Raw genomic sequence first — 27,428 nt, 5'->3', positions numbered from 1 at the left:
TGAGGGTTCTAGTCTTTGCCCCAACCCCAACCCTTAAAACTGTCATTTCATATATCACACATTTCATCACATTTCATCATATGACATATCACAAATTCAATCACATTTGACATAAAACAATAATCATTCTAGTTATTATTACAACACCGAATAAAACAATAATCATTCAAATCATTACAACAATGTTTGAGCAAATTACAACAATTGTTCGAATCAAATAGGACATAGATAAGTAAAATAAAGATACATCATGCGCCAATGCGCCGCCCATCCAAATGCCAGTGGTGCTCTACTAGATCATTTCGGAGCCGACCATGAGTGGTTCCATCCTCAATCTCACGATGTGCTTCAAGAAAAGCTTGTATGCGAGAAGGGTTTCTTTCCGGTTACACACGGGTACCAACATTGTCATAGAAACAAGGGAAGTTTAACCCTCTCTCATCCTCTAGGATCATGTTGTGTAGAATCACACAACATTTCATGATGTTCATCAAGGTTTTTTTGTCCCAAAACCGAGCTGGACTCCGAACTATGGCAAACCTTGCTTGCAAAACACCGAAAGCTCTCTCAATATCTTTGCGGGCTGCCTCTTGTGCCTTGGTGAAATGAGCCTGTTTTCTTGTTAAGGGCACCCCATTTTTCTCCTTGATGGACTTCACAAGAGTTTCCCATTCGGGATAGATGCCATCGGTGAGATGGTATCCCATTGAGTACTCATTGTTCATGATTTTGTAGTTGCCTCACCGGGGCGGGGCGGGGACGGCCAACTGAGGCGGGGCGTGGGCGGGCGGCGTCCGGGGCGGGGCGGGGACGCGGCCGGGGAGCAGAGGGGCGGCGGGGCGGCGGCCGAGGCGCGGTGGGCGGCGGCCGAGATGCGGAGGGCGACGGGGCGCGGAGGGGCGGTGGTCGGGGCGCGGAGGGGCGCCGGGGCGGCGACCGGAGCGCGGTGGGGGCGACCGAGATGCGGAGGGCGGCGGGGCAAGGAGGGCGGCGGCCGGGGCGCGGAGGGGCGGCGGGGCGACGGCCGGGGCGCGGAGGGAGCGCGGGGGAGGCGGGGCAGTGGCCGGAGCGCGGGGCGGCGGCGGCCGAGGCGACTTCCTCGCGCGCGGGGGAACCAACTGCCTCCCGCGCGAGGTGGGAAGTGGAGTGCGGGTTAGGGACAGTTTTTCCTCCCAACCCTCACTTCTACGGGCTGGGAAGGGGTTTGAGGGTTGGACCTCTAAATTTTTTTTACGGGTTTAAGGGTTCTAGTCTATGCCGTTTTTCCGATGAGAACTGTAAAAAAGCGGTTATTTTTAAGGGTTTAAGGGTTTGAGGGCTCTACTAGATATGCTCTAATAAGCGAGAGGACAAGAAAAAGCATAGAAGCACACGGTGAAAGAACTTCAAAAACAACAATTTTAGAGGACAAAATGGCCAGCCAGATCTCACGCCTGTTTCACTTTCACGTGAAGATGATGGCCATGCACTTGGCTCCAAAGCGGTCGGTTTCTTCCCCGTCTTCAGAGGTAAGTGACGCCATGGACATGGAGGCTACTCCCTTTTGTTAGAAGTAAATTAATTAGATTAATTAAAGGATTAATCCCCGCTATGTCGGTTGCTACTAGTAGCAACTGCCTCTTTGTAACTGCCTTGTACCAGGGGTATATATACTCCCAATCCATCAATGAAAGCAACTGGTTCCATCATTTTTATCCTTTCTCTCGTTTTACATTTAACACGTTATCAGCACGAGCTCTGCCGAGAGCGACAGAGAGCCAAGAGAAAGGTGAGAATGGCAGGGAGAGATTTGTCCTCGCTTGCTTTTGCTTTCGCACGTTTCCTGCAGAAAGAAGACAGCCGCTTCACTCGCACGCAGCGCCACCGCATTGCACGTCGCCGTCAGGGTCTTGATGCAAGGAATGGCCCTCGCCGCCATTCCTTCACCAGGAACCACCGCCAGAACCGGAGTGGCCCTCATCGCCGCTTCTTCGCCGGGAACCACCGCCAGAACCGCCGTCGTGGGTATGCACGTCGAGGCAACCAGCCACTTCGTGGGCGTGCACCAACGGTGCACCAGGCTAGATCCTCGACTCCGGCCACCGCTCCACTGCAACAGGCTGGGCCTTCGGCTCCGGCCACTTCACCATCTGTTTTCAACATACCTCCCATGGATTGGCTTCTTGCAGGGCCATCAGCGCCGTTCCTCGAAGAAGATGTGATGTTCCCCTGTGAACTTGCACCGCCGCCTCTTCCTCCGTACTGCATGCAGCACGGATTCGGGCCATGCCCTGCGCGCACGGACGGCCACGTCCCGGACCTGCCATCCCCGACGCCGGCAGTGGCAGCACACACCGGCCCCGTCCCGGATCTGCCATCTCCGACACCGGATCGAGAGGAACGAGGCGGTTATCACACCATCCCCATCTTAAACGCCCAGATCAAGGTTGAAGAAGAGGGGATGGAGGCCATGGGCTCGTCGTCGTCGCTCCGCCATATTTGTAACTGTAATATGAATACTTTGTATATATATATTTATATGTGAGTAATATGAATAAAGTTTCATCCTAAAATATTCTTTTACTCTATATAGATTTTACGGGAAAATAATCCAATGGAAGAAGAATTATGTTTGGTGGACAGTTGTACCACTAACACAATATTAAGGGAAATAAAATATTTTCAAACTCTAACTAAGAGAAAAGGGAATATTATGACCATTGCCGGTCGTGATGCGTCGATTATTGGTTCAGGACGAGCCACACTCGTTCTACCTATGGGTAGTACAATTGTAATTGAGGATGCACTATTGTATCCTGAATCTACACGCACTCTTCTAAGTTTCAAAGACCTCAGATCAAATAACTTCCATTTGGAAACAATATCTGAAAATAATTCTGAACATTTGCTTTTAACAAAGAGTAATGGGTCTGAGAAACAAATTCTTGAGAAATTCCCCTCACTTTCATCTGGATTATATTACAGTTATATAAAACCCGTACCACATGTTGCGTACAAAATAATTTTCCAAGATCTTGATAAATTCAAGACTTGGCATGATCGCCTAGGTCATCCTGGCGTAGGGATGATGAGAAAAATTATTGACAATTCTATTGGTCACAGCCTTCCAACTAAAAATTTCCCGAAATCATCAGATTTTGTGTGCACCGCATGTGCAACTGGGAAATTAATTATAAGACCATCTTATCTTAAGGTAAAAAGTGAGTCACTTAACTTTCTTGAACGCATTCAAGGAGATATATGTGGTCCAATTCAACCACTATCAGGACCTTTTAGATATTTCATGGTGCTCATAGATGCATCTACCAGATGGTCACATATATGTCTATTGTCCACACGAAATCATGCTTTTGCCAAACTAATTGCTCAAATTATCAAATTAAGAGCAAATCATCCTGAAAATAGGATAAAAACAATTCGAATGGACAATGCCGCTGAATTTTCTTCACGTGCATTCAATGACTATTGCATGGCTATGGGCATTCATTTAGAACACTCTGTGCCTTACGTCCATACTCAAAATGGTTTGGCTGAATCTCTCATCAAAAGAGTAAAATTAATTGCTCGACCACTATTACAGAATTGTAATTTACCAGCATCTTGTTGGGCACATGCGGTATTACACGCCGCAGATCTGATACAAATCAGACCAACTGCATATCATACAACCTCCCCGCTGCAACTAGTACGTGGCACTCAGCCAAGTATTTCCCATATGCGAAAATTCGGTTGCGCAGTATACGTACCGATATCACCACCGCAGCGTACATCCATGGGCCCCCACAGAAAACTAGGGATCTATGTGGGTTATAATTCTCCGTCAATTATTAAATATCTTGAACCTCTTACAGGGGACCTGTTTACTGCCCGTTACGCTGATTCTATTTTTGATGAGGACCATTTCCCGGCATTAGGGGGAGAATCAAACCACAAAGAATGCCAGGAAATAGATTGGAATGTAACAGGCATTCAGTCCTTAGATCCACGTACTAAAGAATCTGAAACTGAAGTTCAGAGGATCATAGATTTGCAACACATTGCAAATAATCTGCCAGATGCATTTACTGACCATAAAGGTGTCACTAAATCACATATTCCCGCTGTTAATGCACCAGAACGAGTGGAGGTACCAACTAAAACCACTCAAACCCCAAATGAGAGTAAGAGGGGGAGAAATCTGGTTAGTCGGAATATAGCTTCTCAAAAGCCTCCGCGGAAATAGAGGAAATCAAATCCTCTACCAGTAAATGCAATTCAACCTCAAGTTGAAGGACACCAACCAGATGCTCAACATCTTGAACCTAGCATAAATGCGCATAAAAACATAATAGCTGGGACATCGGAACACCATGATTCTATTGTTGTTGGAAATCACATAGAGTTTGAAGGTATAAAAGAAATTTCCATAAACTATACAGAATCAGGAGAATCATATAATAGAGAGACTACAATTGTCGACATATATTTCGCCTCTGAAATTGCTGAAACCCTTCAACTGGATCCAGAACCAAAGACCGTCAGGGAGTGCCTCAAGCGTCCTGATTGGCATACTTATATGGGTCCTGATTGGCATACATATAATAGAGAGACTACAAATGAGTTTATCTATGCAGTTGATGGATGTAGTGACAGCATACTTATATGGGTCACTCAAATCGGACATATATATGAAAGTCCCTGAAGGACTTAAAATGCCGAATCCAAAAGCAAATCGCAACGCATATTGTGTAAAATTACAGAAGTCACTATATGGCTTAAAACAGTCGGGTAGAATGTGGTATAACCGACTAAGTGAGTTCCTTATTCAGAAAGGCTACTCAAATAATGATGATTGCCCTTGTGTATTTGTAAAGAAGTCCTCAAATGGATTTTGCATCATCTCAGTGTACGTTGATGACCTCAATATCATTGGAAGTATACCTGATATCGAAGAAGCACACAATCATCTAATGGCGGAATTTGAGATGAAAGATTTGGGAAAGACCAAATTCTGCTTAGGCTTACAGCTAGAGCATCTTCCCTCAGGAATTTTAGTATACCAACCTGCATATATTCAAAAGGTTTTGGAAAAATTTAATATGGATAAATCATATCCAACCAAAACACCCATGGTTGTCAGATCCCTTGATATGAATAAAGATCCTTTTAGACCTCGGGATGATGACGAAGAGATATTAGGACCTGAGTTCCCGTATCTCAGTGCCATTGGTGCGCTAATGTACCTTGCAAATTGCACCAGGCCTGATATTGCATTTGCGGTAAATTTACTAGCTAGACATAGCGCTGCTCCAACAAAACGTCATTGGACGGGAGTAAAGAATATCCTTAGATATTTACATGGCACGAAAGATCTTGGCTTATTCTATCAGAAAAACCAAGATATGACTATGGTAGGATATACTGATGCTGGCTATCTATCTGATCCTCACAATGCCAGGTCACAAACAGGTTTCGTATTCTTATATGGTGGAACTGCTTTTTCATGGAAGTCAACTAAGCAGACTATCGTAGCAACTTCCACTAATCATTCTGAAATTATTGCATTATTTGAAGCATCTAAGGAATGTGTATGGCTTCGCAGGATGATTAACCATATTCAAACTTCATGTGGTGTTGGTTCATTAGGATCACCAACTATTATATATGAAGATAATGCAGCCTGCATTGCTCAAATGCAAATGGGTTATGTAAAAAGTAATATCACAAAACACATTTCTCCTAAGTTATTCTATCCTCATGCATTACAGAAGGATGGAGAAATTAATATTTTGCAAACCAAATCATGTGACAATCTAGCAGATTTGTTCACAAAGTCTTTACCAAATTCAACATTCCAGAAATATATTCATGGAATTGGTATGAGACGTTTTCGAGATTTGCAAATTTCAGGGGGAGAAATTCCTAGACTCATATCCCATTAATTATCATCAGATAATAATTGCACTCTTTTCCTTTATGAGTTTTGCATCAGTTTTCTCATAAAAAGGTTTTTAATGAGGCAATATATTATCAAAATCATATGCCATACTTTCTATTTTCCCTATTGGGTTTTTAAAGAAAGTATTAAAGACATATTAATTGTTCTCTAAACTCACAATTGATTTTTCTCCTTCTTCAAAGGTTTTCTCGATTGAGTTATCAAGAGACAATAATCATTATATGTTGCACTATTTTCTCCTTATTATTTTCCCACCGGGTTTAAAGGAGTTTTAGCAACATATCTATACTATTCTCCTCATATTTTTTCCCACAGGGTTTTTGAGGGAGACTTTCAAGATTATACAAAGGCTTTCACGAAGATGATGGACATTCTTAAAGACACATACAAAGAGGAGTCTTTATCAAGATAATAAATATCCAAGACAAGCCGTGATTAGGGGAGTGTTAGAAGTAAATTAATTAGATTAATTAAAGGATTAATCCCCGCTATGTCGGTTGCTACTAGTAGCAACTGCCTCTTTGTAACTGCCTTGTACCAGGGGTATATATACTCCCAATCCATCAATGAAAGCAACTGGTTCCATCATTTTTATCCTCTCTCTCGTTTTACATTTAACACCTTTGACAAGGTTCGTAAGGATGCGTGACATGGCTCCGGGAGGTAAAAGGCGCAAAGCACGGCCTGCCACCTCGGACGCCAGGTCGGCCGAGACCCAATGGGTCGATCCTACGTGTCGCGCCCGCAACCAGTCGCTTACCGCACGTTCACATGGGCACTTCCGGCGCCGACGTGGCGTCGCAAAGGGCCAGATCTACGTGCCGGGCCCACGCACCTTCACCCATGCAGGCCATGCTGCATTATTTCCAGATTTGGACACAACTCCATCCCGTGCTCCGTCCAGCCGGCCACCGATCCGCTGCCATGGCAGCGTTTTGGACTGGGCCGCGGCAGCGCCTGGCGCAGAGGATCGCCGTCGGAAAAACGGACAGAAATATCCACGCCCGGCGCGTCGATGGGGACAAATCCGTCCCAGAAAATCCCGTCCACGCCCTGTGATTGGCTGTGGAGGCGCCACGGTGGCTCCGGCCACGCGCCGTTATCCGCAGCCCGTGGTGCTCCTCCCGTGTATAAATGCCGCCGGCGAGCCAGAGCTCACTCACCAACCCACTGGTGAAGTACAGCAGCACAGTGCACTCGAGTTCGAGCTCGTTGAACTCTTGCAGTGCAGTGCTAGCTAGCGACAGTCCAAGCTCACCGTCATCCATGGCTCTGCAGCTTCTCCCCTCCACCCTCTCCGTCCCCAAGAAGGTAGTTAACACAAGCTAGCAAGATCATCTTCAACATCGATGTACATTGTTGCTGCATCTGGCGCCGGTGGTGAGATTCATGTTCTTTTAATGGATGCAGGGCAGCAGCATGGGCGCGGTGGCGGTGAAGGACACGGCGGCGTTCCTGGGCGTGAGCAGCAAGGCGAAGAAGGCGTCGCTGGCGGTGAGGACGCAGGTGGCCACGGCGCCTTCGCCGGTGACGACGAGCCCGGGCTCGACCGCGTCGTCGCCGAGCGGCAAGAAGACGCTGCGGCAGGGCGTGGTGGTGATCACGGGCGCGTCATCCGGGCTGGGCCTGGCGGCGGCCAAGGCGCTGGCCGAGACGGGCAAGTGGCACGTCGTCATGGCGTGCCGCGACTTCCTCAAGGCCTCCAAGGCGGCCAAGGCGGCGGGCATGGCGGACGGCAGCTACACCGTCATGCACCTCGACCTCGCCTCCCTCGACAGCGTCCGGCAGTTCGTTGACGCGTTCCGCCGCGCCGAGATGCCGCTGGATGTGCTGGTGTGCAACGCCGCCATCTACCGGCCCACGGCGCGCACGCCGACCTTCACCGCCGACGGGCACGAGATGAGCGTGGGCGTGAACCACCTGGGCCACTTCCTGCTCGCCCGCCTCCTCATGGAGGACCTCCAGAAGTCCGACTACCCGTCCCGCCGCATGGTCATCGTCGGCTCCATTACCGGCAACAGCAACACGCTGGCGGGCAACGTGCCGCCCAAGGCCAGCCTCGGCGACCTCCGCGGGCTGGCCGGAGGCCTCAGCGGCGCGTCCGGCTCCGCCATGATCGACGGCGACGAGAGCTTCGACGGCGCCAAGGCGTACAAGGACAGCAAGGTGTGCAACATGCTGACCATGCAGGAGTTCCACCGGCGGTACCACGAGGAGACCGGCATCACCTTCTCCTCGCTCTACCCGGGCTGCATCGCCACCACGGGGCTGTTCCGGGAGCACATCCCGCTGTTCCGGACCCTCTTCCCGCCGTTCCAGAAGTTCGTCACCAAGGGGTTCGTGTCGGAGGCGGAGTCCGGCAAGAGGCTGGCGCAGGTGGTGGCGGAGCCCAGCCTGACAAAGTCCGGCGTGTACTGGAGCTGGAACAAGGACTCGGCGTCCTTCGAGAACCAGCTCTCCCAGGAGGCCAGCGACCCCGAGAAGGCACGCAAGGTCTGGGAGCTCAGCGAGAAGCTCGTCGGACTTGCATGATCCACCGCAAATCCCATGGATGCATGCATGCATCTAGGACGCCGGCCAATGCTCAACTTGTCGCTTTTTTAAACTTATTTGGTAATTATCATTTTTACGCCTTTTTAGAAGCTCAATTACGCGGGAGAGGCCTTGCGAGTGTCCGCGAGAGTGTGCATAGATCTCGTGTGGAAGATGTACAATTTTCGGCAAACATTGGAATAATAAAACCGCAGGCCTGATTGAGGATGACATATATTGTGATCTGGTTTGATTCGGAGTTGCTTCTTTTTATCATTTGATAGTGATGTACTTACATTGAAAGGATGATAAAAAAAGAGACTATGGTTCTGTCTAAAGAAGGCTATTGCAGCAGATTGATGAGTATCTTGGTTCAAATAGGACGTGTTTGGTTTACCTGCATCTTTTTTTGCTCCCTTGCATACTTGTTTTAATTGGACCTGGCTGAGCAATTGCAGGAAAAATATTATCATCTAAACATCATTTGGTTGATTACATGTAGGCTGAATCTGTGGGCATTTTTCATATGCTTGTAGTTCAATTTTTACTTATACCGATTAAATATCTAGAAATCCATTTATAACGGCTTAAAAACTGAAAGTTAACCCTAAAAGTGGCAAAATTTAACATGAAACATGTAATGATGTATATTGAGTGTAGAAATGTTTTAACGTCAAACCATGAAGCAATAGTCTTGGAGATACTTTGGTTTCTAAGCAATGTACATCACAAACTTTTGTGGAACATTCTAAAATTTTACCCAAAAAATACGCTAAAAACATTGAAATGATGATCTTTAAAATCAAAATATATGCATGCATTAAGTGTTTTACAAAAGATCACTCGCGAAAGGCAGTCCCGCCGGCCATCTTTGATGAACCACAGTTAAAATGGACATGTGTCCAAATCTTTGCCTCATAGTTTTTTTTTTTGCTTACCAAGTGTTTTGCCCAAAAACACTCGGCAAACTACCAATATGCCAAATGTCCTTTTTACATGGTGTTTTATAGCTACTACGGTAAAGTTACGTGTCCAAATCGATCGGAGTTGGGCTCTTTGGGTGTTGTCGTGTAATCGGACGGGTCGGCTCCGGTGGCCATGGGCATGGTAACGTTCGAGCTTGCTTGGCGGCGTCGTCGGCAGACACTCGGTTGCATCCCCATGATCCACCGGGACCGACAAGGGAGGCAGGTGTTGGCACCTACTAGGCTACTACTATGGAGGTGGTGACCCAAATCCGGTGGCTGATATCAGGCTAGGAGTGAAAGGAGTGTTGGTGAATGTTGCATGAGAAACAAAAAAGTTCCTACGCACATACAAGATCTATCCATGGTAATGACCATATACGAGAGAAGAGATCGGATCCACATACCTTTGTAGATGGCTAAGCGGGAAGCGTTAAGAAACGCAGTTTATGTAGTCGAACGTCTTCGCGATCCAAATCGCAAGCCGTCCCGCGATCCAATCACGATCTTGTGCCGAACGAACGACACCTCCGCGTTTAGCACACATACAGCTCGATGACGATCTCCACCTTCTTGATCCAGCAAGAGGGGGCAGAGAGGTAGATTAGTTCTCTGGCAGCACGACGGCGTGGTGGTGGTGGTGGTGAACTAATCCGGCAGGGCTTCGCCGAGCTCTACCGAAATAATCTAGACGAAGAAGACGATCAATGGAGGAGAGGGCAACACGTGGCTTTTCAGGTGGTGGCTGCCCTCAAAACATCCACTATATATAGGAGGAAGAGGTAGGTGGGCTGCCTAGGCCCCTCCTCCAAGGAGGACATGTTTGGCCGAACCAAAGGGGGAGAGTCCTCCTCCCACAAGGGAGGTGGACTCCCTTGGGAGGACTCTTCCTCCACCTCCTCTTTTGATCTTGGCGCATGGGCCTCTTGGGGCTGGCTGCCCAAGCCCACCAGGGGCTGGTATGCCACCTCCTAGGCCCATGTAGCCCCCCGGGGGTGGGTGGGCCCCTCCCGGTGGACCCCCAGAACCCTTTCGACACTCCCGGTACAATAGCGAAAATCCCCGAAACCATTCCGGAACCCGAATACCACTTTCCTATATATAAATATTTATCTCCGGACCATTCCGGAGCTCCTCATGGCGTCCGGGATCTCATCCGTGACTCTGGACAACCTTCGGTCAACAATACACATAACTCAATAATACTGAAACGTCACCGAACCTTAAGTTTGCAGACCCTGCGGGTTCGAGAACTATGCAGACATGGCCGAGACACTCTCCGGTTAATAACCAATATAGGGACCTAGATTCCCATATTGGTTCCTACATATTCTACGAAGATCTTCATCGGTTGAACCTCTTTGTTAAGGATTCAGTTAATCCCGTATGATGTTCCCTTTGTCCATCGGTATGTTACTTGCCCGAGATTCGATTGTCGGTATATCCATACCTAGTTCAATCTCATTACTGGCAAGTCTCTTTACTCTATCCGTAATACAAGATCCCATGACTAACTCTTTAGTCACATTGCTTGCAAGCTTGTTGTGATGTTGTATTACTGAGTGGGCCCTAAGATACCTCCCCGTCACACGGAGCGATAAATCTCAGTCTTGATCCATGCCAACTCAACGGACACCCTCGGAGATACCTGTAGAGCACCTTTATAGTCACTCGGTAATGTTGAGACGTTTGATACACACAAGGTACTTCTCCAATGTCAGTGAGTTACCTGATCTTATGGTCATAGGAACAGATACTTGACATACAGAAAAATAGTAGCAATAAACTAACACGATCACATGCTACGTTCATAGTTTGGGTCTTGTCCATCACATCATTCTTATCAAATGACAACACTTGTCTATAGCCAGAAAACCTTGACTATCTTTAATCAACGAGCTAGTCCACTAGAGGCTTACTAGGGACACTGTGTTGTTTACGTATCCACACATATATTTGAGTTTCCAGTCAGTACAATTCTAGCATGGATAATAAATGATTATCTTGAACAAGGAAATATAATAATAACTATTTTATTATTGCCCCTAGGGCTTATCTCCAACAAGAAGACCCCTTTCCGGGGGCATGGATGCTGTGGCAGTGGTCCTGGATGGCGGGCTTCACGGTTGACTTTTTGACAGGCTCCATGGTGGTGGTGGTGACTCCACTTATTGGTCATGTGGGTGACAAGGGGTGGAGTTGTAGGAGGCTTTGGTCTGTTACGGCAGAGCCCAGATCTGGTGTGGATGGGCTGGCCCTCATGATGGTGTTGGTCGGGACTCCTCCTAGTGGAGTATGCGAGTGTCCGAGCAAAAGCTTTGCGCTATCTGGCGTTGGTGGTGCCTATAGGTGTTGCTTGCTTCTTGAATTCGTCGTCATGGGTCTCGTTATGCGAGGGATCCGGGTGAAGACCTTTGTTTGCTCAGACTCGACAACGGCGACGCTTTTGCTTCGTCATCCTCTTGGGTGCGTTGTCGTGGAGCTCATGAGTCGTCAGTCCGGCTTCGATGAGGTGTTAGCTTGTTCTAGGTTTATATTGTAACTTTTGATTGTTTTGTAAGAGGGCCTCCTCACCATATTGTATCGTTCGGTCGTATACTTTGCTCTGTTGCTTCATATATAAAGCGGGACGAAAACTTGTTCAGAGAAAAGTTACGTGTTTGCGGTGTGACCTATAAAATCACTATTAAAAAATTCTTCCGATTAAGCGACACTAGTAGAAAACGGGCCTTTGGCCTGGACCATTTAGTCTCGGAGTGCCTCTGAGCCGGGACTAAAGGCCCGGCCACGTCGCCCCAATTCTCAATGCCTCCCTCGAGGCTTTAGTCCCGGGTCGTAAGGAGCCTTTAGTCCCGGTTCGTGTCCCAAAGCGGGACTAAAGGGCTACGCGGCGGGCGGTGGTGGTGGCAACTGTTCGAATACCTCTTTAGTCCCGGTTGGTGGTGTTGGGTAACGTAGCATAAATTCAAAATTTTCCTACGCTTATTCAGATCTTCCTATGGAGAGACCAGCAACGAGAGAGGGGTAAGAGCATCTTCATACCTTTGAAGATCGCTAAGCGGAAGCGTTTGCTAGAACGCGGTTGATGGAGTCGTACTCGCAGCGATTCCGATCTAGTGCCGAACAACGGCACCTCCGCGTTCAACACACGTGCAGCCCGGTGACGTCTCCCGCACCTTGATCCAGCAAGGAGGAGGGAGAGGTTGGGGAAGAAGACCAGCAACACGACGGCGTGGTGTTGGTGGAGAGACGAGGTCTCCCGGCAGGGCTTCGCCAAGCGCCGACAGAGAGGAGGAGGAAGAAGTGCAGGGCTGCGCCAAGGGAGAGGGAAAACTGTGTTCTCCAAAGGCCAAAAGTGCCCACTATATATAGGGGAAGGGGAGAGGGGGTGCCACCCCTAGGGTTCCCACCCTAGGGGGTGCGGCAGCCCTCCCAGATGGGGGGTGTGGCGGCCAGATGAGGGAGGAGGGGTGGCGCACCCCTCTGGTGGGCCTAAGGACCACCTAAGTTAGGGTTCCCCCCTTCTTTTTCTTTCCCCTGCGCCATGGGCTGAGTAGGGAGGCGCACCAGCCCAACTAGGGGCTGGTTCCCACCCCCACTTAGCCCATCTTACCTCTTGGGGTCGCAGCCCCCCTTCGGTGGTCCCCCGGGACCACCTCCGGTGGTCCCGGTGGTCCCGGTACGTTACCGGTGATGCCCGAAACACTTCCGGTGTCCGAAACCATCCGTCCTATATATCAATCTTTACCTCCAGACCATTCCGGAGCTCCTCGTGACGTCCGGGATCTCATCCGGGACTCCGAACAACTTTCGGTAATCTCGTATAACAATTACCTATAACCCTAGCGTCATCGAACCTTAAGTGTGTAGACCCTACGGGTTCGGGAAACAGGCAGACATGACCGAGACACCTCTCTGGCCAATAACCATCAGCGGGGTCTGGATACCCATGGTGGCTCCCACTAGCTCCACGATGATCTCATCGGATGAACCACGATGTCAAGGATTTAATCAATCCCGTATACGATTCCCTTTGTGTGTCGGTATAGAACTTGCCCGAGATTCGATCGTCGGTATGCCTATACCTTGTTCAATCTTGTTACCGGTAAGTCTCTTTACTCGTTCCGTAGCACGTCATCGTGTGACTAACTCCTTAGTCACATTGAGCTCATGATGATGTTCTACCGAGTGGGCCCAGAGATACCTCTCCGTCACACGGAGTGACAAATCCCGATCTCGATTCGTGCCAACCCAACAGACACTTTCGGAGGTACCCGCAGTGCACCTTTATAGTCACCCAGTTACGTTGTGACGTTTGATACACCCAAAGCACTCCTACGGTATCCGGGAGTTGCACAATCTCACGGTCGAAGGAAAAGATACTTGACATTAGAAAAGCATTAGCATACGAACAATACGATCTAGTGCTAGGCTTAGGATTGGGTCTTGTCCACCACATCATTCTCCCAATGACGTGATCCCATTATCAATGACATCCAATGTCCATGATCAGGAAACCATGATCATCTATTGAATAACGAGCTAGCCAACTAGAGGCTTGCTAGGGACACATTGTGATCTATTCATTCACACATGTATTACTGTTTCCTGTTAATACAATTATAGCATGAACGATAGACGATTATCATGAACAAGGAATATGATAATAACCATTTTATTATTGCCTCTAGGGCATATTTCCAACAGTCTCCCACTTGCACTAGAGTCAATAATCTAGTTACATTGTGATGTATCGAACACCCATAGCATTATGGTGCTGATCATGTTTTGCTCGTGGAAGAGGTTTAGTCAACGGGTCTGCAATATTCAGATCCGTGTGTACTTTACAAATATCTATCACTCCACTTTGGACATGGTCCTGGATGGAGTTGTAGCGGCGCTTGATGTGCTTCGTCTTCCGGTGAAACCTGGGCTCCTTGGCTATGGCAATGGCTCCAGTGTTATCACAGAAGAGTGTCATAGGACCCGACGCGCTTGGAACCACTCCAAGGTCGGTGATGAGCTACTTCATCCAAATTCCTTCATGAGCCGCTTCTGAAGCAGCTATGTATTCCGCTTCACATGTAGATGCTGCCACGACTTCTTGCTTGCTGCTGCACGAGCTCACCGCCCCACCATTCAACACATATACGTATCCGGTTTGTGACTTAGAGTCATCCGGATCTGTGTCGAAGCTAGCGTCGACGTAACCCTTTACGACGAGCTCTTCGTCATCTCCATAAACGAGAAACATTTCCTTAGTCCTTTTCAGGTACTTAAGGATATTCTTGACCGCTGTCCAGTGTTCCGCACCGGGATTACTTTGGTACCTCCCTACCAAGCTTATGGCAAGGTTTATAATTAGGTCTGGTATACAGCATGGCATACATTAGAGAGCCCACGGCTGAAGCGTAGGGGACATAACTCATCTTCTCTCTATCTGTTGCCGTGGTCGGCGACTGAGTCTTACTCAATCTCATACCTTGCAAAACTGGCAAGAACCCTTTCTTTGAGTTTTCCATATTGAACTTCTTCAATATCTTGTCAAGGTATGTACTTTGCGAAAGACCTATGAGGCGTCTCGATCTATCTCTATAGATCTTGATGCCTAATATGTATGCAGCTTCTCCAAGGTCCTTCATTGAAAAACTCTTGTTCAAATAGGCCTTTATGCTCTCCAACATCTCTATATCATTCCCCATCAATAATATGTCATCCACATATAGTACGAGGAAAGCTACAGAGCTCCCACTCACTTTCTTGTACAGACATGCTTCTCCGTAAACCTGTATGAACCCAAACGCTTTAATCACCTCATTAAAGCGAATGTTCCAACTCCGAGATGCTTGCACCAGCCCATAGATGGAGCGCTGGAGCTTGCATACTTTGTTAGCACCTTTAGGATCGACAAAACCTTCTGGTTGCATCATATACAACTCTTCCTTAAGATTCCCGTTAAGGAACGCTGTTTTGACGTCCATTTGCCAAATTTCATAATCATAAACGGCGGCAATTGCTAACATGATTCGGACTGATTTCAGCTTCACTACGGGAGAGAAAGTCTCTTCGTAGTCAATTCCTTGAATTTGTCGAAAACCCTTTGCGACAAGTCGAGCTTTGTGGACGGTTACATTACCGTTTGCATCAGTCTTCTTCTTGAAGATCCATTTATTCTCTATGGCTCGCCGGTCATCGGGCAAGTCCACCAAAGTCCATACTTTGTTCTCATACATGGATCCTATCTCGGATTTCATGGCTTCAAGCCATTTTTTGGAATCTGGGCCCGCCATTGCTTCTTCATAGTTCGAAGGTTCACCGTTGTCTAACAACATGATTTCCATCACAGGGTTGCCATACCACTCTGGTGCGGAGCGTACGCTTGTGGACCTTCGCGGTTCAGTAGTAACTTGATCCGAAGCTTCATGATCATCATCATTAACTTCCTCTTCAGTCGGTGTAGGCACCACAGGAACAACTTCTTGCGTTGCGCTACTTTCCTGTTCGAGAGGGGGTGTAATTACCTCATCAAGTTCTACCTTCCTCCCACTTACTTCTTTCGAGAGAAACTCTTTCTCTAGAAAGGATCCGTTCTTGGCAACAAAGGTTTTACCTTCGGATCTAAGATAGAAGGTATACCCAATAGTTTCCTTAGGGTATCCTATGAATACGCATTTTCCGCTTTGGGTTCGAGCTTTTCTGGTTGAAGTTTCTTCACATAAGCATCGCAGCCCCAAACTTTAAGAAACGACAACTTAGGTTTCTTGCCAAACCATAGTTCATACGGTGTCGTCTCAACGGATTTAGACGGTGCCCTATTTAAAGTGAATGCTGCAGTTTCTAATGCGTATTCCCAAAATGATAGCGGTAAGTCGGTGAGAGACATCATAGATCGTACCATATCTAATAAAGTGCGATTACGACGTTCAGACACTCCGTTGCGCTGCGGTGTGCCAGGCGGCGTTAGTTGTGAGATGATTCCACACTTCCTTAGGTGTGTGCCAAACTCGTGACTCAAATATTCTCCTCCACGATCAGATCGTAGACATTTAATTTTTCTGTCACGTTGATTCTCAACCTCACTCTGAAATTCCTTGAACTTTTCAAACGTCTCAGATTTGTGCTTCATCAAGTAGATATACCCATACCTACTCAAATCATCGGTGAGAGTGAGAACATAACGATAACCACCGCGAGCTTCAACGTTCATTGGACCACACACATCAGTATGTATTATTTCCAATAAGTCGGTGGCTCTCTCCATTATTCCTGAGAATGGAGTCTTAGTCATCTTGCCCATGAGGCACGGTTCGCATGTGTCAAATGATTCAAAGTCAAGAGACTCTAGCAGTCCATTAGTATGGAGCTTTTTCATGCGCTTAACGCCGATATGACCAAGGCGGCAGTGCCACAAGTATGTGGGACTATCATTATCAACTTTGCATCTTTTGGTACTCACACTATGAATATGTGTAACATCACGATCGAGATTCATCAAGAATAAACCATTCACCAGCGGAGCATGACCATAAAACATATCACTCATATAAATAGAACAACCATTATTCTCTGACTTAAATGAGTAGTCGTCTCGCATCAAGCAAGACCCTGATACAATGTTCATGCTTAAAGCTGGTACTAAATAACAATTATTAAGGTTTAAAACTAATCCCGATGGTAGATGTAGAGGTAGCGTGCCGACGGCGATCACATCGACCTTTGAACCATTCCCGACGCGCATCGTCACCTCGTCCTTGGCCAGTCTCCGCTTATTCCGCAGTTCCTGCTTTGAGTTGCAAATGTGAGCAACAGCACCGGTATCAAATACCCAGGAGCTACTATGAGCGCTGGTAAGGTACACATCAATAACATGTATATCACATATACCTTTAACGTTGCCGGCCTTCTTGTCCGCTAAGTATTTGGGGCAGTTCCGCTTCCAGTGACCTTTTCCCTTGCAGTAGAAGCACTCAGTCTCAGGCTTGGGTCCGTTCCTTTTCTTCTTCCCGGCATCTGGCTTACCGGGCGCGGCAACAGCTTTGCCGTCTTTCTTGAAGTTCTTCTTACCCTTGCCTTTCTTGAAACTAGTGGTCTTGTTGACCATCAACACTTGATGCTCCTTCTTGATTTCTACTTCTGCAGACTTGAGCATCGAGTACAACTCGGGAATGGTTTTCTCCATCCCTTGCATGTTGTAGTTAAGCACAAAGCCTTTGTAGCTTGGTGGGAGAGACTGGAGGATTCTGTCAATGATAGCATCATCCGGAAGTTCGACTCCAAGTGAAGTCAGACGACCGTGTAACCCAGACATTTTGAGTATGTGCTCACTGACAGAACTGTTCTCCTCCATCTTACAGCTGAAGAACTTGTCGGAGACTTCATACCTCTCGACACGGGCATGAGCTTGAAAAACTAGCTTCAGCTCTTGGAACATCTCATATCCCCGTGTTGCTCAAAACGTCTTTGGAGCCCCGTTTCTAGACTGTATAACATGCCACACCTGACCAGAGAGTAGTCATCACTTCGCGCTTGCCAGACGTTTAGAACGTCCTGGGCTGCTGCGGGAGCGGGAGGGTCACCTAGCGGCGCATTAAGGACACAAGCCTTTTTAGCTGCTTCAAGGATGAGCTTCAGGTTGCGAACCCAGTCCGCATAGTTGCTACCATCATCTTTCAGCTTGTTTTTCTCTAGGAATGCGTTGAAGTTGAGGTTGACGTTGGACATCTACAATATTTATAAAGACAACTTTTAGACTAAGTTCATGACAATTAAGTTCATTTAATCAAATTAAGTATGAACTCCCACTTAAATCAACATCCCTCTAGTCATCTAAGTGATACATGATCCATGTTGACTAACCCGTGTCCGATCATCACGTGAGACGGACTAGTCACCATGGTGAGCAACTTCATGCTGATCGTATTCAACCATACGACTCATGTTCGACCTTTCGGTCTCTTGTATTCGAGGTCATGTCTGTACATGCTAAGCTCGTCGAGTCAACCTAAGTGTTTCGCGTGTGTAAATCTGGCTTACACCCGTTGTATGCGAACGTTAGAATCTATCACACCCGATCATCACGTGGTGCTTCGAGACAACGAACCTTCGCAACGGTGCACACTTAGGGGAATACGTTCTCGAAATTTTAGGAGGGATCATCTTATTATGCTACCGTCGTTTTAAGCAATAAGATGTAAAACATGATAAACATCACAATGCAATCATATAGTGACATGATATGGCCATTATCATCTTTGCTCATTCGATCTCCATCTTCAGGCATCGCATGATCATCATCGTCACCGGCGTGACACCATGATCTCCATCATCCCACAATGATGATCATGTCCAACGTCAACCTCAACTTCGACGCATTCCTAGAGAAAAACAAGCTGAAAGATGATGGTAGCAACTATGCGGATTGGGTTCGCAACCTGAAGCTCCTTGAAGCAGCCAAAAAGGCTTATGTCCTTAATGCGCCGCTAGGTAAGCCAGATGCCGGGAAGAAGAAAAAGAATGGACCCAAGCCTGAGACTGAGTGCTTCTATTGCAAGGGAAAGGGTCACTGGAAGCGGAACTGCCCCAAATACTTAGCGGACAAGAAGGCTGGCAACGTTAAAGGTATATGTGATATACATGTTATTGATGTGTACCTTACCAGCGCTCGTAGTAGCTCCTGGGTATTTGATACCGGTGTTGTTGCTCACATTTGCAACTCAAAGCAGGAACTGCGGAATAAGCGGAGACTGGCCAAGGACGAGGTGACGATGCGCGTCGGGAATGGTTCAAAGGTCGATGTGATCGCCGTCGGCACGCTACCTCTACATCTACCGTCGGGATTAGTTTTAAACCTTAATAATTGTTATTTAGTACCAGCTTTAAGCATGAACAGTGTATCAGGGTCTTGCTTAATGCGAGACGGCTACTCATTTAAGTCAGAGAATAATGGTTGTTCTATTTATATGAGTGATATGTTTTATGGTCATGCTCCGCTGGTAAATGGTTTATTCTTGATGAATCTCGATCGTGATGTTACACATATTCATAGTGTGAGTACCAAAAGACGCAAAGTTGATAATGATAGTCCCACATACTTGTGGCACTGCCGCCTTGGTCATATCGGCGTTAAGCGCATGAAGAAGCTCCATACTGATGGGCTATTAGAGTATCTTGACTTTGAATCATTTGACACATGCGAACCGTGCTTCATGGGCAAGATGACTAAGACTCCATTCTCAGGAATAATGGAGAGAGCAACCGACTTATTGGAAATAATACATACTGATGTGTGTTGTCCAATGAACGTTGAAGCTCGCGGTGGTTATCGTTATGTTCTCACTCTCACCGATGATTTGAGTAGGTATGGGTATATCTACTTGATGAAGCACAAATCTGAGACGTTTGAAAAGTTCAAGGAATTTCAGAGTGAGGTTGAGAATCAACGTGACAGAAAAATTAAATGTCTACGATCTGATCGTGGAGGAGAATATTTGAGTCACGAGTTTGGCACACACCTAAGAAAGTGTGGAATCGTTTCACAACTGACGCCGCCTGGCACACCGCAGCGCAATGGAGTGTCTGAACTTCGTAATCGCACTTTATTAGATATGGTACGATCTATGATGTCTCTCACCGACTTACCACTATCATTTTGGGGATACGCATTAGAAACTGCAGCATTCACTTTAAATAGGGCACCGTCTAAATCCGTTGAGACGACACCGTATGAACTATGGTTTGGCAAGAAATCTAAGTTGTCGTTTCTTAAAGTTTGGGGCTGCGATGCTTATGTGAAGAAACTTCAACCAGAAAAGCTCGAACCCAAAGCGGAGAAATGCGTATTCATAGGATACCCTAAGGAAACTATTGGGTATACCTTCTATCTTAGATCCGAAGGTAAAACCTTTGTTGCCAAGAACGGATCCTTTCTAGAGAAAGAGTTTCTCTCGAAAGAAGTAAGTGGGAGGAAGGTAGAACTTGATGAGGTAATTACACCCCCTCTCGAACAGGAAAGTAGCGCTGCGCAAGAAGTTGTTCCTGTGGTGCCTACACCGACTGAAGAGGAAGTTAATGATGATGATCATGAAGCTTCGGATCAAGTTACTACTGAACCGCGAAGGTCCACAAGGGTACGCTCCGCACCACAGTGGTACGGCCACCCTGTGATGGAAATCATGTTGTTAGACAACGGTGAACCTTCGACCTATGAAGAAGCGATGGCGGGCCCGGATTCCAACAAATGGCTTGAGGCCATGAAATCCGAGATAGGATCCATGTATGAGAACAAAGTATGGACTTTGGTGGACTTGCCCGATGAACGGCGAGCCATAGAAAATAAATGGATCTTGAAGAAGAAGACTGATGCAAACGGTAATGTAACCGTTTACAAAGCTCGACTTGTCGCAAAGGGTTTTCGACAAATCCAAGGAGTTGACTACGAAGAGACTTTCTCTCCCGTAGCGAAGCTGAAATCAATCCGAATCATGTTAGCAATTGCCGCCTTTTATGATTATGAAATTTGGCAAATGGACGTCAAAACAGCGTTCCTTAACGGGAACCTTAAGGAAGAGTTGTATATGATGCAACCAGAAGGTTTTGTCGACCCTAAGGGTGCTAACAAAGTGTGCAAGCTCCAGCGCTCCATCTATGGGCTGGTGCAAGCATCTCGGAGTTAGAACATTCGCTTTAATGAGGTGATTAAAGCGTTTGGGTTCATACAGGTTTACGGAGAAGCCTGTCTGTACAAGAAAGTGAGTGGGAGCTCTGTAGCTTTCCTCGTACTATATGTGGATGACATATTATTGATGGGGAATGATATAGAGATGTTGGAGAGCATAAAGGCCTATTTGAACAAGAGTTTTTCAATGAAGGACCTTGGAGAAGCTGTTGGAATTATGCCCTAGAGGCAATAATAAATGTAGTTATTATTATAATTCCTGTATCAAGATAATAGTTTATTATCCATGCTATAATTGTATTGAATGAAGACTCATTTACATGTGTGGATACATAGACAAAACACCATCCCTAGCATGCCTCTAGTTGGCTAGCCAGTTGATCAATGATGGTCAGTGTCTTCTGATTATAAACAAGGTGTTGTTGCTTGATAACTGGATCACGTCATTGGGAGAATCACGTGATGGACTAGACCCAAACTAATAGACGTAGCATGTTGATCGTGTCATTTTGTTGCTACTGTTTTCTGCGTGTCAAGTATTTATTCCTATGACCATGAGATCATATAACTCACTGACACCGGAGGAATGCTTTGTGTGTATCAAACGTCGCAACGTAACTGGGTGACTATAAAGATGCTCTACAGGTATCTCCGAAGGTGTTAGTTGAGTTAGTATGGATCAAGACTGGGATTTGTCACTCCATGTGACGGAGAGGTATCTCGGGGCCCACTCGGTAATACAACATCACACACAAGCCTTGCAAGCAATGTAACTTAGTGTAAGTTGCGGGATCTTGTATTACGGAACGAGTAAAGAGACTTACCGGTAAACGAGATTGAAATAGGTATGCGGATACCGACGATCGAATCTCGGGCAAGTAACATACCGAAGGACAAAGGGAATGACATACGGGATTATACGAATCCTTGGCACTGAGGTTCAAACGATAAGATCTTCGTAGAATATGTAGGATCCAGTATGGGCATCCAGGTCCCGCTATTGGATATTGACCGAGGAGTCTCTCGGGTCATGTCTACATAGTTCTCGAACCCGCAGGGTCTGCACACTTAAGGTTCGACGTTGTTTTATGCGTATTTGAGTTATATGGTTGGTTACCGAATGTTGTTCGGAGTCCCGGATGAGATCACGGACGTCACGAGGGTTTCCGGAATGGTCCGGAAAAGAAGATTGATATATAGGATGACCTCATTTGATTACCGGAAGGTTTTCGGAGTTACCGGGAATGTACCGGGAGTGACGAATGGGTTCCGGGAGTTCACCGGGGGGGAGCAACCCACCCCGGGGAAGCCCATAGGCATTGGGGGAGTCACGCCAGCCCTTAGTGGTCTGGTGGGACAGCCCACAAGTGCCCAATGCGCCAAGAGAAGAAAAATCAAGAGGAAAGGAAAAAAAAAAGGAAGGAGGTGGGAAGGAAGGGGGACTCCTCCCACCAAACCAAGTCCAACTCGGTTTGGGGGGGGGAGTCCTCCCCCCCTTGGCTCGGCCGACTCCTTGGGGGTCCTTGGACCCCAAGGCAAGGCCCCCCTCCCTCCCACCTATATATACGGAGGTTTTAGGGCTGATTTGAGACGACTTTCTCATGGCTGCCCGACCACATACCTCCACGGTTTTTCCTCTAGATCGCGTTTCTGCGGAGCTCGGGCGGAGCCCTGCTGAGACAAGGTCATCACCAACCTCCGAAGCGCCGTCACGCTGCCGGAGAACTCTTCTACCTCTTCGTCTCTCTTGCTGGATCAAGAAGGCTGAGATCATCGTCGAGCTGTACGTGTGCTGAACGCGGAGGTGCCGTCCGTTCGGTACTAGATCGTGGGACTGATCGCGGGATTGTTCGTGGGGCGGATCGAGGGACGTGAGGACGTTCCACTACATCAACCGCGTTATTTAACGCTTCTGCTGTACGATCTACAAGGGTACGTAGATCACTCATCCCCTCTCGTAGATGGACATCACCATGATAGGTCTTCGTGCGCGTAGGAAATTTTTTGTTTCCCATGCGACGTTCCCCAACAGTGGCATCATGAGCTAGGTTCATGCGTAGATGTCTTCTCGAGTAGAACACAAAAGGTTTTGTGGGCGGTGATGTGCGTTTTGCTGCCCTCCTTAGTCTTTTCTTGATTCCGCGGTATTGTTGGATTGAAGCGGCTTGGACCGACATTACCCGTACGCTTACGAGAGACTGGTTTCATCGTTACGAGTAACCCCCTTTGCTCAAAGATGACTGGCAAGTGACGGTTTCTCCAACTTTAGTTGAATCGGATTTGACCGAGGAGGTCCTTGGATGAGGTTAAATAGCAACTCATATATCTCCGTTGTGGTGTTTGCGTAAGTAAGATGCGATCCTACTAGATACCCTTGTTCACCACGTAAAACATGCAACAACAAAATTAGAGGACGTCTAACTTGTTTTTGCAGGGTATGCTTGTGATGTGATATGGCCAATGATGTGATGTGATATATTGGATGTATGAGATGATCATGTTGTAATAGAAATATCGACTTGCACGTCGATGGTACGGCAACCGGCAGGAGCCATAGGGTTGTCTTTATACTAACGTTTGTGCTTGCAGATGCGTTTACTATTTTGCTAGGATGTAGCTTCAGTAGTAGTAGCATAAGTAGCACGACAACCCCGATGGCAACACGTTGATGGATGATCATGGTGTGGCGCCGGTGACAAGAAGATCGTGTCGGTGCTTTGGTGATGGAGATCAAGAAGCACGTGATGATGGCCATATCATGTCACTTATGAATTGCATGTGATGTTAATCCTTTTATGCACCTTATTTTGCTTAGAACGACGGTAGCATTATGAGGTGATCTCTCACTAAAATTTCAAGACGAACTCCCCGACTGTGCACCGTTGCTACAGTTCGTCGTTTCGAGACACCATGTGATGATCGGGTGTGATAGACTCAACGTTCACATACAACGGGTGCAAAATAGTTGCGCACGCAGAACACTCGGGTTAAGCTTGACGAGCCTAGCATGTGCAGACATGGCCTCGGAACACACGAGACCGAAAGGTCGATCATGAATCATATAGATGATATGATTATCATAGGTATGCTTACCACTGAAACTATACTCAACTCACGTGATGATCGGACTTGAGCTAGTGTAAGTGGATCATGAACCACTCAAATGACTAGAGAGATGTACTTTTTGAGTGGGAGTTTAGCGAATAATTTGATTAAGTTAAACTCTAATTATCTTGAACATAGTCTAAGTCCACTTTGAATATATTTGTGTTGTAGATCATGGCTCACGCGACTGTCATCCTGAATTTTAATACGTTCCTAGAGAAAGCTAAGTTGAAAGATGATGGAAGCAACTTTGTAGACTGGGCTCGTAATCTTAAGCTAATCTTACAAGCTGGGAAGAAGGATTATGTCCTTAATGCTGCGCTAGGAGATGAACCACCCGCTACGGCTGATCAGGATGTTAAGAACGCTTGGTTAGCACGTAAGGAGGACTACTCAATAGTTCAATGTGCAGTCTTGTATGGCTTAGAACCGGGACTTCAACGTCGCTTTGAGCGTCATGGAGCATTTGAGATGTTCCAGGAGTTGAAGTTTATCTTTCAGAAGAACGCCCGGATCGAGAGGTATGAGACCTCCGATAAATTCTATGCTTGCAAGATGGAGGAAAACTCGTCTGTCAGTGAACATGTGCTCAAAATGTCTGGGTACTCAAACCGACTAGCTGAACTGGGGATTGAACTCCCGCAAGAAGCTATCACTGACAGAATCCTTCAATCACTGCCGCCAAGCTATAAAGGCTTTGTGTTGAACTACAACATGCAAGGGATGAACAAGTCTCCCGGCGAGTTGTTTGCGATGCTGAAAGTCGCAGAGTCTGAACTCCGTAAAGAGCATCAAGTGTTGATGGTGAGCAAGACCACTAGTTTCAAGAGAAACGGCAAAGGCAAGAAGGGCAATTCGAAGAAGAGCGGCAAGCCTGTTGCCAATCTGCCGAAGAAACCCAAGGCTGGACCTAAGCCTGAAAAGAGTGCTTCTATTGCAAGGGTATGGATCACTGGAAGCGCAATTGCCCCAAGTATCTGGCAGATAAGAAGGCGGGCAAAGAAAAATCAGGTATATTTGATATACATGTTATTGATGTGTACTTAACCGGCTCTCGTAGTAGTGCTTGGGTATTTGATACCGGTTCTGTTGCTCACATTTGCAACTCGAAACAGGAACTGCGGAATAGACGAAGGCTGGCGAAAGACGAAGTGACGATGCGCGTAGGAAATGGTTCCAAGGTTGATGCAATCGCCGTCGGCACAGTGTCACTTCAGCTACCATCAGGATTAGTGATGAACTTAAATCATTGTTATTTAGTGCCTGCGTTGAGCATGAACATTATATCTGGATCTTGTTTATTGCGAGACGGTTACTCTTTTAAGTCAGAGAATAATGGTTGTTCTATTTCTATGAGTAACATCTTTTATGGTCATGCACCGAATGTGAGAGGATTGTTCATATTGAATCTTGATAACGATACGCATATACATAACATTGAGACCAAAAGAGTCAGAGTTAACAATGATAGCGCCATATTTTTGTGGCACTGCCGGTTAGGTCATATTGGTATAAAGCGCATGAAGAAACTCCATGCTGATGGACTTTTGGAGTCACTTGACTTTGATTCACTTGACACGTGCGAACCATGCCTCATGGGCAAGATGACTAAGACTCCGTTCTCAGGAACAATGGCGCGTGCAAGTGGCTTGTTGGAAATCATACATACCGATGTGTGTGGTCCGATGAGCGTGGAGGCACGCGGCGGATATCGTTATTTTCTCACCTTCACTGACGATTTAAGTAGATATGGTTATGTCTACTTGATGAAGCACAAGTCTGAGACATTTGAAATGTTCAAGCAATATCAGAGTGAAGTGGAAAATCATTGTAACAAGAAGATCAAGTTCCTACGGTCTGATCGTGGGGGTGAATATCTGAGTTTCGAGTTTGGTGCTCACTTAAGACAATGTGGAATTGTTTCACAGTTAACACCGCCTGGAACACCACAGCGTAATGGTGTGTCCGAACGTCGTAATCGTACTTTAATAGAGATGGTGCGATCTATGATGTCTCTTACTGATTTGCCGTTATCATTTTGGGGCTATGCATTAGAAACAGCTGCATTCACTTTAAATAGGGCACCATCTAAATCCGTTGAGACGACACCATACGAACTGTGGTATGGCAAGAGGCCAAAGTTGTCGTTTCTTAAAGTTTGGGGATGTGATGCTTATGTCAAAAAGCTTCAGCCTGAAAAGCTAGAACCCAAAGCGGAAAAGTGCGTCTTCATAGGTTACCCAAAAGAGACAGTTGGGTACACCTTCTATCTCAAATCCGAGGGCAAAGTGTTTGTTGCTAAAAACGGAGCTTTTCTCGAGAAGGAGTTTCTCTCGAGAGAATTGAGTGGGAGGAAGATAGAACTTGACGAGGTTGTCGAACCTCTCATCCCTCTGGATGGTGGCGCAGGGCAAGGGGAAACCCCTGTCATGGCGACACCGGTTGAGGAGGAAGTTGATGATGATGATCATGAAACTCCAGTTCAAGTTTTTGTCGAACCACGCAGGTCAACGAGACCACGTGCTGCTCCAGAGTGGTATTGTAATCCCGTCTTGTCAATCATGTTGTTGGACAACAATGAACCTGCAAATTATGAAGAAGCAATGGTGGGCCCAGATTCCAACAAATGGCTAGAAGCCATGAAGTCCGAGATAGGATCCATGTATGAGAACAAAGTGTGGACTTTGGAGGTACTGCCTGAGGGCCGAAAGGCTATTCAGAACAAATGGATCTTTAAGAGGAAAAGGGACGCTGACGGTAATGTGAGCGTTTATAAAGCTCGACTTGTGGCAAAGGGTTTTTCACAAGTTCAAGGAATTGACTACGATGAGACATTCTCACCCGTAGCGATGCTTAAGTCCGTCAGAATCATGTTAGCAATAGCTGCATTTTTCGATTATGAAATCTGGCAGATGGATGTCAAAACGGCGTTCCTTAACGGTTTCCTTAAGGAAGAGTTGTATATGATGCAACCCGAAGGTTTTGTCGATCCTAAAAATGCTGACAAGGTGTGCAAGCTCCAGCGATCCATTTATGGACTGGTGCAAGCATCTCGGAGTTGGAACAAACGCTTTGATGAGGTGATCAAAGCATTTGGGTTTATACAAGTGGTTGGAGAATCTTGTATTTACAAGAAAGTGAGTGGGAGTTCTGTGGCGTTTCTAATATTATATGTCGATGACATATTACTGATTGGAAACAACATAGAGCTTTT

At 46.7% G+C, this 27,428-nt stretch overlaps 1 protein-coding gene across 1 annotated transcript; it reads left to right on the top strand.

Annotated features, from left to right (window-relative positions):
• Positions 1 to 7,104: 7,104 nt before the first annotated feature.
• On the top strand, positions 7,105 to 8,701 carry LOC123428336 (protochlorophyllide reductase A, chloroplastic). Its single transcript, XM_045112533.1, has 2 exons — positions 7,105 to 7,249; positions 7,349 to 8,701. The coding sequence occupies exons 1-2, from the start codon at positions 7,205 to 7,207 to the stop codon at positions 8,468 to 8,470; spliced, it is 1,167 nt and encodes a 388-aa protein (XP_044968468.1). The 5' UTR covers positions 7,105 to 7,204; the 3' UTR covers positions 8,471 to 8,701.
• The last annotated feature ends 18,727 nt before the right edge of the window (positions 8,702 to 27,428 follow it).

This window comes from Hordeum vulgare, chromosome 2H (assembly GCF_904849725.1).
Source record: "Hordeum vulgare subsp. vulgare chromosome 2H, MorexV3_pseudomolecules_assembly, whole genome shotgun sequence".
NCBI lineage: Eukaryota > Viridiplantae > Streptophyta > Magnoliopsida > Poales > Poaceae > Hordeum > Hordeum vulgare.
This window is presented reverse-complemented; position numbering and strand designations above follow the sequence as displayed.

Excerpts from the sequence above, each read along its gene's own strand:
- LOC123428336 (XM_045112533.1), top strand. The coding sequence starts at position 7,205 with ATGGCTCTGCAGCTTCTCCCCTCCACCCTCTCCGTCCCCAAGAAG. Across the intron at positions 7,250-7,348 it reads CCCTCTCCGTCCCCAAGAAG|GGCAGCAGCATGGGCGCGGT; the intron begins GTAGTTAACACA and ends TAATGGATGCAG.